The sequence below is a fragment of the Gobius niger genome (assembly GCF_951799975.1).
Source record: "Gobius niger genome assembly, chromosome: 15".
NCBI lineage: Eukaryota > Metazoa > Chordata > Actinopteri > Gobiiformes > Gobiidae > Gobius > Gobius niger.
The window spans coordinates 28,167,577-28,181,895 of NC_136866.1; the positions used below are offsets into that span (position 1 = coordinate 28,167,577).

The window sequence follows — 14,319 nt, forward strand, 5'->3', positions numbered from 1 at the left end:
CAAAGTAGTTTTAACGATCCAGTAGTGTAATACAAGGGAAAGTCTTCATCAGCCCACACTCATCTTTATGTTAAATCGGCCATTTTTAAATTACTGAATGGATGGACTTTTGTTTTTTGAATTGGCTATTAACTTTATTTTGAATCTTGTAACTGAAGTGGATTAAAAGTGTGAATGGAAAAAAGTCTGAATATTCTAAAATTAGATTGTACAAGTGACGTGCTGCCCACATGCATTAACGACAATGAGATTTTTTCTTTTCTCTTTGTCATAAACCAGGGGTAGGCAAGTTTTCTTAACCGAGGGCACATTTTTCTCATTGTAAAAAGACCAAGGGCCGAAGCCGCCAATTTTAGGCCAAAGTAAAGCACTACACTGGACAAATGGCCATCTTAAATGAGATAAATGACTTAAAATTAGATAAAGATACAAATGCTGATGCCAATGGAACAAGCATAAAACCCACTTTGAAATCAGACAAATGAACTTTTACTTTTGCAAAGATTTGCTTTTCACTTGAAATTATACATTATAATCTGAGTTAATAATGACTTGTTCCATTGGTGATAAGATGTTTTATCTGATCTAAGACCAGACCAAATCTACTCTCAAATCTAATCTCTTAATTCAAGTAGGTTTCTGTCATTTCTTCCTTAAAATTATTATTATTTTTCCAGTGCACTTTCTACAAATGCCAGAGTTGTTCATAATGTGACCTAATTGGGTGTATTAACAGTATTTCTCCCATTTAACCCTAAAAATGTTAAAGTACTTTCTGATTTTTGTCATAATGTTTCTCAAAATCATCTTGGGGCCAGAGATTCTGTGCTGGAGGGCCGGATTTGGCCCCCGGGCCTGACGTTGCCTACCCCTGTCATAAACGTTTGAAAACATAATCTCACATTCCACCAAAAAAATAAATAAATCGCTCAATCATCAAAACGTTCTGGCCAAATTACGACTCAAAGATGATACAGTTTGGGCCTAGTGCGAGTAATGTAGTTCTCTGGCGCCATCTAGTGATTCAAACCGGTAACACAAGTGGGTCACAACACAGTAACGAGACAAAAACACAGTTCGATTCCCAGTTTTAATAACAAAGCAAACGGCTTCATTTAGAACAAACTATAAAAATAAATCTGATTTCACTCTAGAGTCGGTTTAAAAATATTTACAGCGGTGATTTCTGTAAAAAAGCATTGATGAACATGGAAATGTACAGTGTGTTTTGACTGAAGGCGTTTGGAAAATGGCACAAAGTTTCATGTGAAGCGAAAAAAGAACAACTTGGGAACACCTTACATTACGGGCCGGTAAGTCTTTGGTACTTACAGTGGTACTTCTAGATACTTATGGTGGTATTTACAGTGGTAAATACTAGTAATAATAGTGGTACTTCTAGGTAATTATTGTGGTACTTACAGTGGTGCTTATGATGGTACTTACAGTGGAAATTCTAGGTACTTATGGTGGTACTTAACCTTTTAACTCCCACCTTTCTCCTCACGTCATCAGATTTTTTTCCCATCACTTTTTTGTTGGGTGTTCAACTCATTTTTGTCATTTTTTTGACATTTTTTGTCACATTTTTTCGTCAATAATTTATCAATTTTTTGTCATTTTTTTGTCACTTTTTTGTCACATTTTTGTCATTTTTTTTTTTTATTTTTATCAAATGTTTGTCATATTTTGTAATTTTTTTGTCACATTTTTGTCATTTCTTCGTCAATTTTTGGTCAATTTCTTGTGACATTTTTGTGACATTTTTGCCACTTTTTCCTAAATTTTTCGTCACTTTTTTGTCACATTTCCATCATTGTTTTCGTCTCAGTTTTGTTGCTATTTTCCCAGCTTTTTTCCAGAAGCTTTTGGATTGGGGTAAAGCCAAACTGGAGAAAATGTGCTCGGTTCAGGTGGGAGTTAAGACGTTAAAGGATACTATAGTGAGAATTACAAGGTATGTACTTCTAGAAACAGTGGTAACTCTTAGTAATGAAGGCTGTACTTCTTGTTTTTCCCGTCACACGATCCTAGAAATTACTTCTGTTTGTAGAAGTACCTCATTTACTACCTATGAATTGCTGCTGTAGTATCCTTGAATTACCAGTAAGTACCATAGTACATAGAAGTACAACCTTCATTACCAAGAGTTACCCCTGTATCTCTTAGTAATGAGAGATACAGGGGTAACTCTAGTAATTACCACTTTTAGTGCCACAATAAGTACCACTGTCATTACTAGTACTTACCACTGTAAGTACCATGGACTTACTGGTCCGTAATGTAAAGTGTTAATAATTAATTTATGATGAACATGAACATACTGGGTCAAAGTAGTTTAGATAAAGTCATTTTTAAATGAAATGTCATGATTTTTAATTACATTTGAGGCCTAATTTTATAGGATTTAACAACAAATTCAAACCATCATCAAAAACTCAAACCCATTAAGAAGCACTTTCAGACGAGAAAGGTTTACTTGTTTTTTATAAATAATTTTCCTAATATTGTATTCAATTTTTAAAAAATCATTGGAACATATATATTTATTCTGTTATTATTAATTCGTCAACGAAATGTGTTTTAGAATGTTATTTTTAAATTGTTTATCCTAAGAGCTACATGCATCTCTTTAAAGCCTCTTTTGAACTTTGATAGAAAAGTTACCTCAGAAAGTGTGAAAAATTAGCGATAACACTTTACATTACGGGCCGGTAAGTCCGTGGTACTTACAGTGGTTATTACTAGTACTGACAGTGGTACTTATTGTGGTACTAAAAGTGGTAATTACTGGTAATTGGGGTTAGGGGTTAGGGAGTCACAGAGTTACCCCAGTATCTCTCATTACTAAGAGATACAGGGGCAACTCTTAGTAATGAAGTACTTCTATTTACTCTGGTAGTTTAAGTGATAGTTTCTAGTAGTTACAATGATATGTCTATGGTACTTACTGGTAATTCAAGGTAGTAAATGTGGTACTTCTACAAACAGAAGTAATTTCTAGGATTGTGTGACTATAAAACAACATAAATCAGCATTAGGGAAAACAAGACCTACAACCTTCATTACTAAGAGTTACCACTGTTTCTAGAAGTACATACCTTGTAATTCTCACTATAGTATCCTTTAAGTACCACGATAAGAACCTAGAAGTACCACTATTATTACTAGTATTTACCACTGTAAGTACCACCATAAGTATCTAGAAGTACCAAAGACTTACCGGCCCGTAATGTAAAGTGTTAAATATGAGCTGCAGTATTATGAGTCTACATCTCAGCCAGGTTAAGGAGGATTAACCTATTGGCATGTTTTTAGTGGTAGAGCATGCAAGCTCCACACAGAAACGTCCTGTCTGGGGATCGAACCCGAGACCTTCTAGCTGTGAAGCACGAGCGCTAACCGCTAACCGCTAACCGTGCCGCCAAATTAATCACCCAATTATCGTCCTGAACACGACTAACACAATTATTTGAAAGACCAGCGTATCGTGGAGAGGTAGGTGGGTGGGTGTTTTGGTTGCCGTGGGAGACCAGGCACCGCTCTTCGTCACCTGTGCTGGAGCCTGAAGCGGGCGAGCAGAGGGAGGTGGTCCGAGGAGTGGTTCTGATTGGGCAGACCGTTCACCTGCTCCAGCTCCGGGCTGCCGACCAATGAGAGCCTCCCGAGCAGCTGCAGGCCCCGCCCACCAGGAAGAGAGGAAGAGGAGGAGGGGGAGGGCCCGGCAGGTGAGTCTGGAGAGAGGGGAGGGGAAGGGTGAATGTCATGTCCAGAGTATTAAGGCTTGGGAAAGATTACTGGACAGTCCCATTAGCCTCTGTACCTCCATAACAATCTAAAACTCCAAAATAGTGCCTGTCCCGAGACCTACTGCTGGTTCTATCTATAAAGAAAGCTAATTCTTACCCACTTAATCAAAACTTCTATCAATAAATGATCCACATCGATCAAGGGCACAGCACCTTTGAGTTCTTTTACTTTATAACAGGTACGTTTTTCCGCATTTTTCACAAACTACGCAGCATCATCTACATTAACCTCTTACCACCCGCCTAAACCAAATGCATTCTGTCCTCTTTGGCTATTATATAGGCCTGTGTAACACCTCATTTGAAAGCTAAGACCCACAAAACTGAATTTTTCTTTCTTTTTTTTTCATTTTTGTGACATTTTTGTTGAGTTTTTGTGACGTTTTTGTTGAGTTTTTGTCTTTTTTGTTGTTGAATTTTTGTCACATTTTTGTTGAATTTTTTGTCACTTTTTGTTGAATTTTTGTCTTTTTTGTTGTTGAATTTTTGTCACATTTTTGTTGAGTTTTTTCACATTTTTGTTGCGTTTACATCCTTGTTTTCTTCTTATTTTTTGTGGCTGTTTTGGTGCTTTTTCCCCAAGAAGCTTTTTGAACCGAGCACATTTTCTCCAGTTTGGCTTTACCCCAGTTCAAAAGCTTCTGGAAAAAAGCTGTGAAAATAGCTACAAAACTGAGACGAAAACAATGATGGAAATGTGACAAAAAGTGAGAAAACATTGACAAAAAAGTGATGAAAAATTGATGAAAAAGAGGCAAAAATTTCATAAGAAATTGACAAAAATTGACAAAAATGTGATAAAAATGTGATAAAAAAAATTGATGAAAAAATGACAAAAAAGTGACAAAAAATGAGTTGAATACGCAACAAAATAATGATGGAAAAAAAACCTGATGACGTGAGGAAAAAGATCCTCTCGGTTCAGGCGGGAGTTAAGAGGTTAATGTGTAGTATTTAGAGCAGGACCTGGAGTATAGAGGATGTAGTCCACGGTCATGGCGGTCCGTGAGTGGCAGGTGGTGATCTCCTCTCGTCCGTCGGGGCTCAGTCTGTGGTTGTAGGACGAAAGCAGCTTCAGAGAGTGAGAGACTCTCCACCTGTGACAACGCAAGACAGGAATGTTTTAGATCGGAGACTCCCAAAGTCCAGAGCAGAGATCTTTTAACATGTTTGTCCTCACAGACCTTTGGGAAACCTCCTGTGAGGGCTTTGGGGCGTCATCCTCCACGGTCAGGTCAGAAATGGCTCCTTCCACTGAAAAACCACAGCGATCGTGTCTCTAATCAGTCAATTCCAGAAATAAACAGGCAAAGTGTCGCTCCAAACCTGTGGGACTCTCGCAGGAAGCTTCTCCAGGCTCCTCCTGCACCTCGCCTTGAGGTTTGCAGTTTGGTTCTGAGTTTCCCTCCTGGTATTGACACAAGCTGTTGATTCCTAAAGCCTTGGACCAGAGCGGACAGCAGAGCTGACGCTGAGTTCTGCTGTGCTTCTCCTGACCGGACACCTGGGAGATAAACAACACACAAGACGAACACGTGACACACTGGATCAGTGGACAATGAACCTGATTGTTAAAAGTAATATTCAGCTTTTACAGATGCGTGGCCCTAACATTATTAAATCAGCAATCGGTAAAGCTTGGCTGTCGAGCTCCACTCCTGCTTTTTGTATCTGCGAAGTTCCAGACAGTCCTGCTTTTGAGCAAACAGCCGATCCAATCTCAATAACAGACCAATCACAGAGTACGTTCTCACGACAGGAACATATTATTAACCACTGCTAAAATATTTTCTTAAAAGTACTCAATACATTGAGTGCCAAAAAGGGAAAAACTTGCTTTTGTTTTTTTTTTAAGAAACTAGACTAGACTCTAATACACCTTATGTATGGTTTTGGTAGCTCTTGATGAACAGAAGTGAAATAAATGATGATCAAATCTTGTCTGAGGGGGCGTGGTGTTAGTCTGAGGGGGCGTGGTCAAAATCGGTCCAAGGACGACTGAGAAACATCCTGTTAAAGTCTTCAATCCAGAACCAGGCTGTTTAAACGCACACGCCATAAAAAGAGATCGAGAACATGCGTGTTTCAAAACATGTCAACAATGTCGTTGAAAATGGACTTGAAACAAATATATTTAGGCGTTTGCCTCTTCACACAATGTGAGTGCCAGAGGAGAGAGGAGTTAATCAGAAAGGAGAGAGTTGCATAAAACCTTAATTATGTTCAAATCTAGAAAAAAATCTGTGATTTTGATCCAAACTAGCCTTTGTTTAGCTTAGATTTCTCAGGAACCGAGGCACCTAGACTTAAACTGTTTTCACCTACGGAGAGCTTAGAGTCTCCCCTTTCAAACGAGCTGTAACATAGAATAAGCTGTGGTGCTACAATTATCATGAAAAATGGTCTGGATTGTTGGCTCTACAGCTAAATCCCAAAAACAGCGCGGCCTCAATTTGTTAACAAGATGTTGATGCTTCATCTCCTGTAAGTGGGTTTTCTTTTTGTGGCCGTCTATTATTTTTGTCCGGTTCCAAACGTACATTGATTGAAACGTTACACATTCGTGTTGATTTCTCCAACGTATAAAATCTGATTTGATAATGCTCATCATTCACACTTTGTCTCCGCTCTTCGGCTGATGCTTCGTAAAACTACTAACTTCCTTGTTCACAAAATATGCCGTTTACTTCATGTGATTGGTTAATATGTTTGTCAGGATTTGAAGAAACCACGCCAGGCCCCAGATCCTCGTGTTTGTGGACGGACAGGCTACTGTAGAGTCAGTTAGAAATGTGTGTCCTCACCATCCCAATGGCCATGCCTTTGTAGTCCAGGCGTCCCGTGGTCAGGAACCTGTACAGGGGGCTCCAGGGGGTGGAGTTAAAGTCGCCGCAGAGCAGCACCGGATTGGTGGAGCCGTCGGGGAGGCGGGACGTGCGTTTGACCTCGGCCAGCAGGATGGCGAGCTGAGCCAGTTTGATGTCCCCGCGGCGAGGGTTGTACAGCAGGTGGGTGTTGGCCACGCAGAAGGAGGAGGCGGGGTCAGAGGCGGGGCTCAACCGAAGCACCAACCCCACGTTGTCCCTGTCCAAGAGGGCGTCGCCGCGTCGGAAATACTCCACAGGATTGGCCGAGAGCAGAGAGAGGCGGGACGTTTTGAAGACCACAGCGCAGCCGTCGGATTTGTAACCCGTGCGTTTCTTGTACTCGCACCGGTAACCTGCGGAGGAGGCGGAGTCACACTTCATCAATTAAACATCACTGTAGATTACTGATAAATACTGGACGTTAAGAGCGAAACGAGACACTCAAAACTATAATAAATGAAGTGAAAGGAGTTACCGAGCGCCTCGAGAGCCGGTCGGATCTGATGAATGAAGTGATCCTCCTGAACCTCCTGAAGACACAGGATCTGAAGGACACCAAAGAAAAGAACGAGTTTTGATATTCAAAAGCACAACAGGAAAACTTTGAGCAAGAAATACTTTATAATTTCAGGCAAAACTGTAGCTGAATGTGTTCTGACCATAATTTTTGACAAATGTATGCGGTAAAACAGTTGAGAAACTTTGATTAAATGCCAGTTTGAATACAATTTAATGAAATGATTTTTACTCCAGTTTGGCTTTACCCAAATCTAAAACCTTCTTGAACAAAGCATCAAAACAGCGACAAAAAGGAGGAGGAATAACAAAAACGTGCCTGAAAAGCAACGAAAACACAACAAAAATGTGACAAAAGCGATTTTACGAGTGATCTGATGGTACAACATGGCTAATCGACGCTAATGTGACAGACGGAAATGTACCCACGATATTTAACATCAACACTGTTTGGAAACTTTTCCCTGTGAATTCAAGACGAATTTAAATGTTTGTGTCCACTATGATCCACTATGGTCCGCTATGGTCCACTATGGTCCACTATGGTCCACTATGGTCCACTATGGTCCACTATGGTCCACTATGGTCCACTATGGTCCACTATGGTCCGCTCTGGTCCACTCCTGCCTATGGAGCCGCCGTCCTGACTCTTCCTTCGCTTTCAAGATATTGACAACATAAATATTTGCAAGAAATGTCACTTGAGACTTAAGGGCCATATGCTCAGTGACCCCGCGTGTTTCCGCCTGGACAGACGGAAGTGAGCGGGGGAAGTCTTTAGGAGTTACTGCGTGGACGTTTTGCTCCTGTATCATTACGCCTCACAATATAGTCCCCCTTTTTATCTGCTTATAAAATCGACATGTTACATTTCTGTATGTTAAAAAACATTACGTGAGACGTAACGACTTCACTGGAGGAAACTCCGTGTTCATAACGGTGGATGTTTTTGTCTTGAGGCTAACGCGGCTAACGCAACAAAAAAAATAAAACTAGAGCAAAGTTTTGAACGAGCCTGTGCAAACAAAAATCGTCCTGTTAGTAGCTTAAATAATATTTACTTGTTTACATGTTATATCATCATTTTTCAACACTAGCCTTTAGCTCTAAGATAAAAGCTCCGCCCCTTTCGACAGCTGGCGTTTCCTTCGGGGCTGGTTTCACAGTGAACATGATGTTTGTAACACGTTTCTGTGACTCCATCAGAAACTCGTCCTTAACCAGATCCTGAGCTTCTCTATATTTGTGTGGGAACCTGCTAATTATGAATGTAAGTGATCGCTGACAGGAAGTCCAGCGTCTGGCTGTCCAGGAAGACGTCACGTGGGGAAACTGTGCCTCTCGTCTTCAAACCAGTGCCCGCGAGCCTTATGGGTCACGGTTATGGCTCCATACACTTCAGTGTTCAGGCGCCGCTGCCTGGACTCTCTGGTTTGTTTGGGCTGAAAGCTGGAGCCTGATTGACCCACGCATGCGCGGTCGAGCTGGACATTCGGCGTTTATATCGTGGACCTTTTCCTGTTTGTTCGTGGTATTTGTGTGAAACTCACGTCGGCGTCGTGATCCTGGATCTCGCGCAGGATCCGGGGCAGCCTGTACTCCCACAGCAGCACCTGCGGGTCGCAGTGTCTGTACAGGTACGAGTTGTCCACCAGCAGGTCCTGGGACAGGATGTTGTAGGACATCACAGTGAAGTCGAACCCGGCGCTGCCCCCTGGAGGCAGAGGGACGTCACTGCGGCGCAGAGGACACGGCTCCCAGTGTCTCTGAAGAGCTGACGAGACCAGAGAGAAAACAGAAATAGATGAGCTTTAAGTCCCGTCCCTGTGGAAACTCCTGCAGACGTCTTTAAGGCTTAGTCTGGGCTCAAGGGGTCAGGTGGGTCTGGCTGAAGGATTAGCCTATTGTACATGTTTGCATTGACAAATACAACAGGTTTTAAATACAGGTAGCAGCGCGTCAAATTTAATGCTTTTTATTTCCTGCAAATGCAAAACATTAACTAAAAACTCTAGAATATAGATCTAGTTCTATCGTGCCAGGGAACGGGGAAAGATGTGGAATTGAGATATTTAAAAAAAAAAACTAATAAGCAAATATTTGAGTATTAAAAGCCTACATTTCAGCTTTCAGTGACTTTTAATGCTTTTAATGTCCCCATGGAAACACTGAAGAGAAAATAATCAGATGAATCATGTTTTTAGAAAAGAAAGTTATAACAGTTACATCGTAAAACTGAAGCGTCCCAATAATACCAAACAATAATCATTATTATACTTATTTTCTAGGGATGCACAATACTGGAAATCTGGACTGACACCGATAACCAATGACACCCGATATTTATGTATATATATATTTGTACTTCATTTTGTGACAAGAAATCAAAGTAACAGTTCAAGTATAAACTCTACCAAAAAATACAAGTGTATAAATATTTTTAAAAAAAAAGAGATTTCCCTGGGTTCTTTCTAAAAGCTCAAGGCTTTTATATTCCAGCTAAAACAGTGCAGAAGTGGCTCGGGGAACGCGCTGCTGTAACTTTGTGGTCATGAACTCTGGGCTGTGTGGACTCAGAACTAAACTCAAACAGCCACATTAAAGCAACAACATCAGCAGCTTTTTACCATCTGAAAAACATGGCTCAGATCAGAGGAACTTAGAACCAGACTTAGAGAGACTTATCCATGCGTTTGTCTCCAGCAGGTTAGACGACTGTAACAGCTGCTCACTGGCCTCTCTAAATGACCTGTCAGAGCTGCAGAACATCCAGAACCAGGAAACACGACCATATTAGTCCAGTGCTCCGGTCTCTGCACTGGCTTCCTGTCGCTCAGAGAATAGACTTTAAAACAGCTCTGATTGTTACAAGTCTTTTCATGGTTTAGCACCAAAGTCCATCTCTGACATGTTAGAGCCGTATGAACCATCTCGGGCCCTGAGAACTTCAGGGAGGGGTCTCCTGGTGGTTCCAGAGTCAGGACTAAACACGGTGAGGCTAAAGCTAAAATCTGGAACAGTCTTCATGAGGATGTGAGACAGGCCTCAACTCTGACAATGTTCAAATCCAGGCTGAAAACAGTTCTTTTTGCCCGTGCATATGACTGAAAGTATTTTATCTGCGCTCTTGCCTTTTACTGTAATTGATTAATTTTATGTTGATGTTTTTATTGATTTTATCTATTGTCTTTTCAACTGTGAAGCACTTTGAATTGCCTTGTGTATGAATTGTGCTCTACAAATAAACCTGCCTAATTGAACTACTATAGCAACACCATTTCCCTGGTGGATCAATAAAGTCAAAGTCTAAATAAAGTTAGTTACTTCCCACTTTAAAGGAACCGTTTTTCCATACTCAGATATGTTCTTCCCTGAGCTTAGACGAGTTGATGCGAACACGGCGGCCTGTTCCTTGAAGTTTTGATCGAAACTGATTTAAATGGAGTAAACTCGTAACTGTTCCAGATGTGCAGAAGACTTGACGTGTTGTGCGTTACTCACTCTGACCGCCGCTCGCTCCTTGTACGTGGTTGAAATGAGCTGACGTTTTCTCCGCTCCCACTCCTGTCCACGGATTCGAACCCTCGACCTGCCGCTTCGTCCACTCCTCTGCCGCGGCCCCTGAATCCCGGCTCGGCAACGTCCTTTGCTGACTTAGTTCCGCCTCTCCAGAACGTTTTGTCCTTTCCGCTTCCTTTTCTCGACTCGAACATTTCCCCGATGCGTTTTTCTCCTCTGAGCTTTTCCGGCGTTTTGGCGGCGGCTCCCGTTCCGTCTCCGGCCGCTCCATCCTCAACCCATGCGTCGAACAAATCTGCCGAAAGCTACGTCCGAAAAGCTGCGGCGGGGGGCGGAGGAAGTGCGGCGGCGTCAGAGGAGAGGGGTGGTAGGACGGCGCGGGGGTCGTCGGTGGGGGGAACCATGGGTAGAACGGAGGCGGGGCGTGAAGATGCTGATACGGAAACGAGGAGGAGAAGGCGGGAGCGGTGGTTGTTCTGATGGAGCCCAGAGCTGAGCGCGTTTGAGGGAACAGGTAAGAGCCCAGCGGGATCATGGGCAGGCGGGACATGGAGGGGCTGAAACAGAAGAAACAAGAGGATTTCCATTAGGGGAAAAAAAAAAAATTGTCACATTTTTGTCATTTTTTCCTCCATTTTTTGTCAATTTCTTGTGACATTTTTGCCACTTTTTTCATCAATGTTTTCTCGCTTTTTTGTCACATTTCCATCATTGTTTTCGTCTCAGTTTTGTTGCTATTTTCACAGCTTTTTTTCCAGAAGCTTTTGGACTGGGGTAAAGCCAAACTGGAGAAAATGTGCTCGGTTCAGGTGGGAGTTAAGGGGTTAAAGGGGAAATTTACATATTCTAAGCACACTGACTGGACACAACAGGCAACTTTTGGACAAACATTGTGGAAAACTGACAGAAAATTTCAACAAAACGTTCGGTCGAGCGTGTTGGATCATGAACCTCTTAACTCCCGCCTGAACCGAGAGCATTTTCTCCAGTTCAGCTTTACCCAAATCCTGTAGGCCAGTGTAACACCTCACTTAAAAGCTAAGACCTACAAAACTAAATTGATCTTTTTCCTCACATCATCAGTTTTTTTTTTCATCACTTTTTTCGATTGTTTTTGTCCATTTTTTGTCACTTTTTCGTCAATTTTTTCTCAATTTTTCGTCGAATTTTTCTCACTATTTTGTCAAATTTTTGTACATTTTTTGTCACTTTTCGTCTATTTTTTGTCCCTTTTTTTCACATTTTCATCCTTGTTTTCGTCTTAGTTTTGTTGCTATTTTCACACCTTTTTTCCAGAAGCTTTTGGACTGGGGTAAAGCTGGAGAAAATGTGCTCGGTTCAGGTGGGAGTTAAGGGGTTAAAGGGATATTTCAGGATTTTTGACTTGGGCCTCATCTCCTACTCGTTATCCAGAGTGTTGCTGATTTCTGGATATATTTTTTTTGTAATTCATGCAGTTCATATGTTTGAAGAGTTTCGTGGCTAGTGCATTTCTATGGTATCAGCTAGCCTGCTTTAAAAACAGTGTGACCCTCTCCACAGAGCACCTGAGGCAAATCACTTATAACACCAGACTAACCATATAAATGTCTGTGTCCATAGAATATTTTTTACCATTTTGCATTTAAAAGAACTCATATTCGAGCAGCATCAGCTTCGTGGTTGTATAAGCTACGCGGCGGCGGAGTGATCTGCTAGAAAATAGTCCCTCAAAATGCGATCATTCATGTGATGCAGGTCAGTTATATTCCAAAAATGACTCTATGGACACAGACATTTATATGGTTAGTCTGGTGTTATAAGTGATTTGCCTCAGGTGCTCTGTGGAGCGGGTCAGAATGTTTTTAATGCAGGCTAGCTGATACCATAGAAATGCACTAGCCTTGCACTAGCCTACCGCCACGAAACTAGATACAATACAAGAATACAATAATTCAAGAACTGCATTAATTACAAAAAAAAATATCTCCAGAAATCAGCAACACTCTGGATAACTAAGAGATGAGGGCCTATGTCAAAAAACCTGAAATATCCCATTAAATTTGTATTTTTTGACCAGGTTACAGGTGCATTATTGCATATTTGATGTTGGTAGAAGCGGCAGAAAGAGCCTCCTGTTGGCTCACTGGCGACCCACCGACTGGAGAGTGTTGTGGTTAAGGGTCGAAACACTCCATGAAAGTTGGGAACCACCTGATGACCACTCCTGAGGGCCAAAGCTACAGTTACTAACAAAAGCTGTCATGAAGGCATCACTGGGACCTTTGCTTTCCATCGCCGTGGCCTATTAGGGGGATCGCCGGGTCGTCACTGGTGGGGAACGCAAATGTATTAAATAGATAATAGCAGATCTATGGTGGGTCAAAACATCGTTCACAAACAGAGCTTTGCTTCTGTGGAAAGATCGATGCCGTAAAAGATCTGTCTTCAAGCTCAGAAAAATCAGCCAGTCACCACAACATCCAGTGGAAATAGCAGAAATAAACAATAACAGCTTTCCTCCATACACAATGCTCCAGGATCAATTGTTTTGGGGTTTCTGGAACAAACCCCTAAGAACAATTGATCCACAATGGCCACTGTGAGGGAAAGCAAAGGTGCCATGCTGCATCCATAAAGCTACAGAGTGCACCTTTAAAGTGTCAACATTAATCAGAGGCGAACTTTCATACATGCTTCGCCTAATTGGATCGGCCACAGTGAACCCCCAGAACACAAAGGTCAGATACATAAAATCCACTGATAACTGACAGTAGCAGTTTATCTCCAGGAAATGTTTGGTCCATTCTGAGATTAAACTATTACCTTAAACCACACATATATTTTACAACCTACCATAAAACAGTCCCTTTTGTTAATTCATATACAAGTAATTTTATGTAAATGATACACAAAAACATTAAACACCCAAACTTGTTGTTATGCTAACGTGCTAGCACTGACTTCTACGAGCCACATTTATCGTTACTCTGAAGATTTTTCAAGTTACATTACTCACTCCACGCGCCCGGGAGCAGGAACATAATTTATGTTTCGGTTTGGAAACATCTAATTTGATACAAAAAGCGCATTTTACTTTCAATTTGACCAACAGATGTCACACACCACATTTAGCGTCTGACATGAATGACGTCACACGCAACGTCATGTAGATGCGGCGTCAAAGCTGAAGCAAAATAGTTCGGTTATTTTCACACAATTTATTAAAAATCCATATGTGGCGCTTATAAATAAGTGTAAAATGAATCAATTTGATTGTTTCTACAGATTGTGTATTCGTGTGTGTGTTGTCAGGCAGCTTTCGGCGCCATTGTTTCATCTAACGGCGTTTGTAGTTTCTTACCTGTTTTTAAGCACTGAAGGAACCTGCCTATGGACTACAAACCTACGGTGCTACATAAAAATGCTTCCCCCAAATCACAGTGTTATTCAACATATATTTTTAAATCTTCTGCGTCGGTCATTTATTTTGTTACCTTAAAATTACCTCTTTATTTAAATCACGTAATACATGTGTGCCTTATATTTAGCACTGGCTCGTAAATATTATTTGCAACTCAGCCTAAAAATAGCTGAAAAAGGTCATTGTACTCACGCGAATCGATCCT

The 14,319-nt window shown here is 41.3% G+C and overlaps 1 protein-coding gene across 1 annotated transcript; it reads right to left on the reverse strand.

The window, feature by feature from the left end:
- Positions 1-3,491: 3,491 nt before the first annotated feature.
- Positions 3,492-11,101, reverse strand: angel2 (angel homolog 2). Its single transcript, XM_079572752.1, has 8 exons — positions 10,694-11,101; positions 8,743-8,966; positions 7,152-7,221; positions 6,614-7,029; positions 5,136-5,313; positions 4,994-5,063; positions 4,776-4,906; positions 3,492-3,734 (listed from the first exon to the last, which is right to left on the reverse strand). The coding sequence occupies exons 1-8, from the start codon at positions 10,980-10,982 to the stop codon at positions 3,550-3,552; spliced, it is 1,563 nt and encodes a 520-aa protein (XP_079428878.1). The 5' UTR covers positions 10,983-11,101; the 3' UTR covers positions 3,492-3,549.
- Between the last annotated feature and the right edge of the window lie 3,218 nt (positions 11,102-14,319).

Bases quoted from the DNA above. Each gene is read 5' to 3' on its own strand.
- angel2 (XM_079572752.1), bottom strand. From the start codon at position 10,982: ATGGAGCGGCCGGAGACGGAACGGGAGCCGCCGCCAAAACGCCGGAAA. The intron at 7,222-8,742 runs GTGAGTTTCACA...GGTGTCCTTCAG, and splicing joins TCCAGGATCACGACGCCGAC to ATCCTGTGTCTTCAGGAGGT. The intron at 3,735-4,775 runs GTCCTGCTCTAA...CCCTCTCTCCAG, and splicing joins CTACATCCTCTATACTCCAG to ACTCACCTGCCGGGCCCTCC.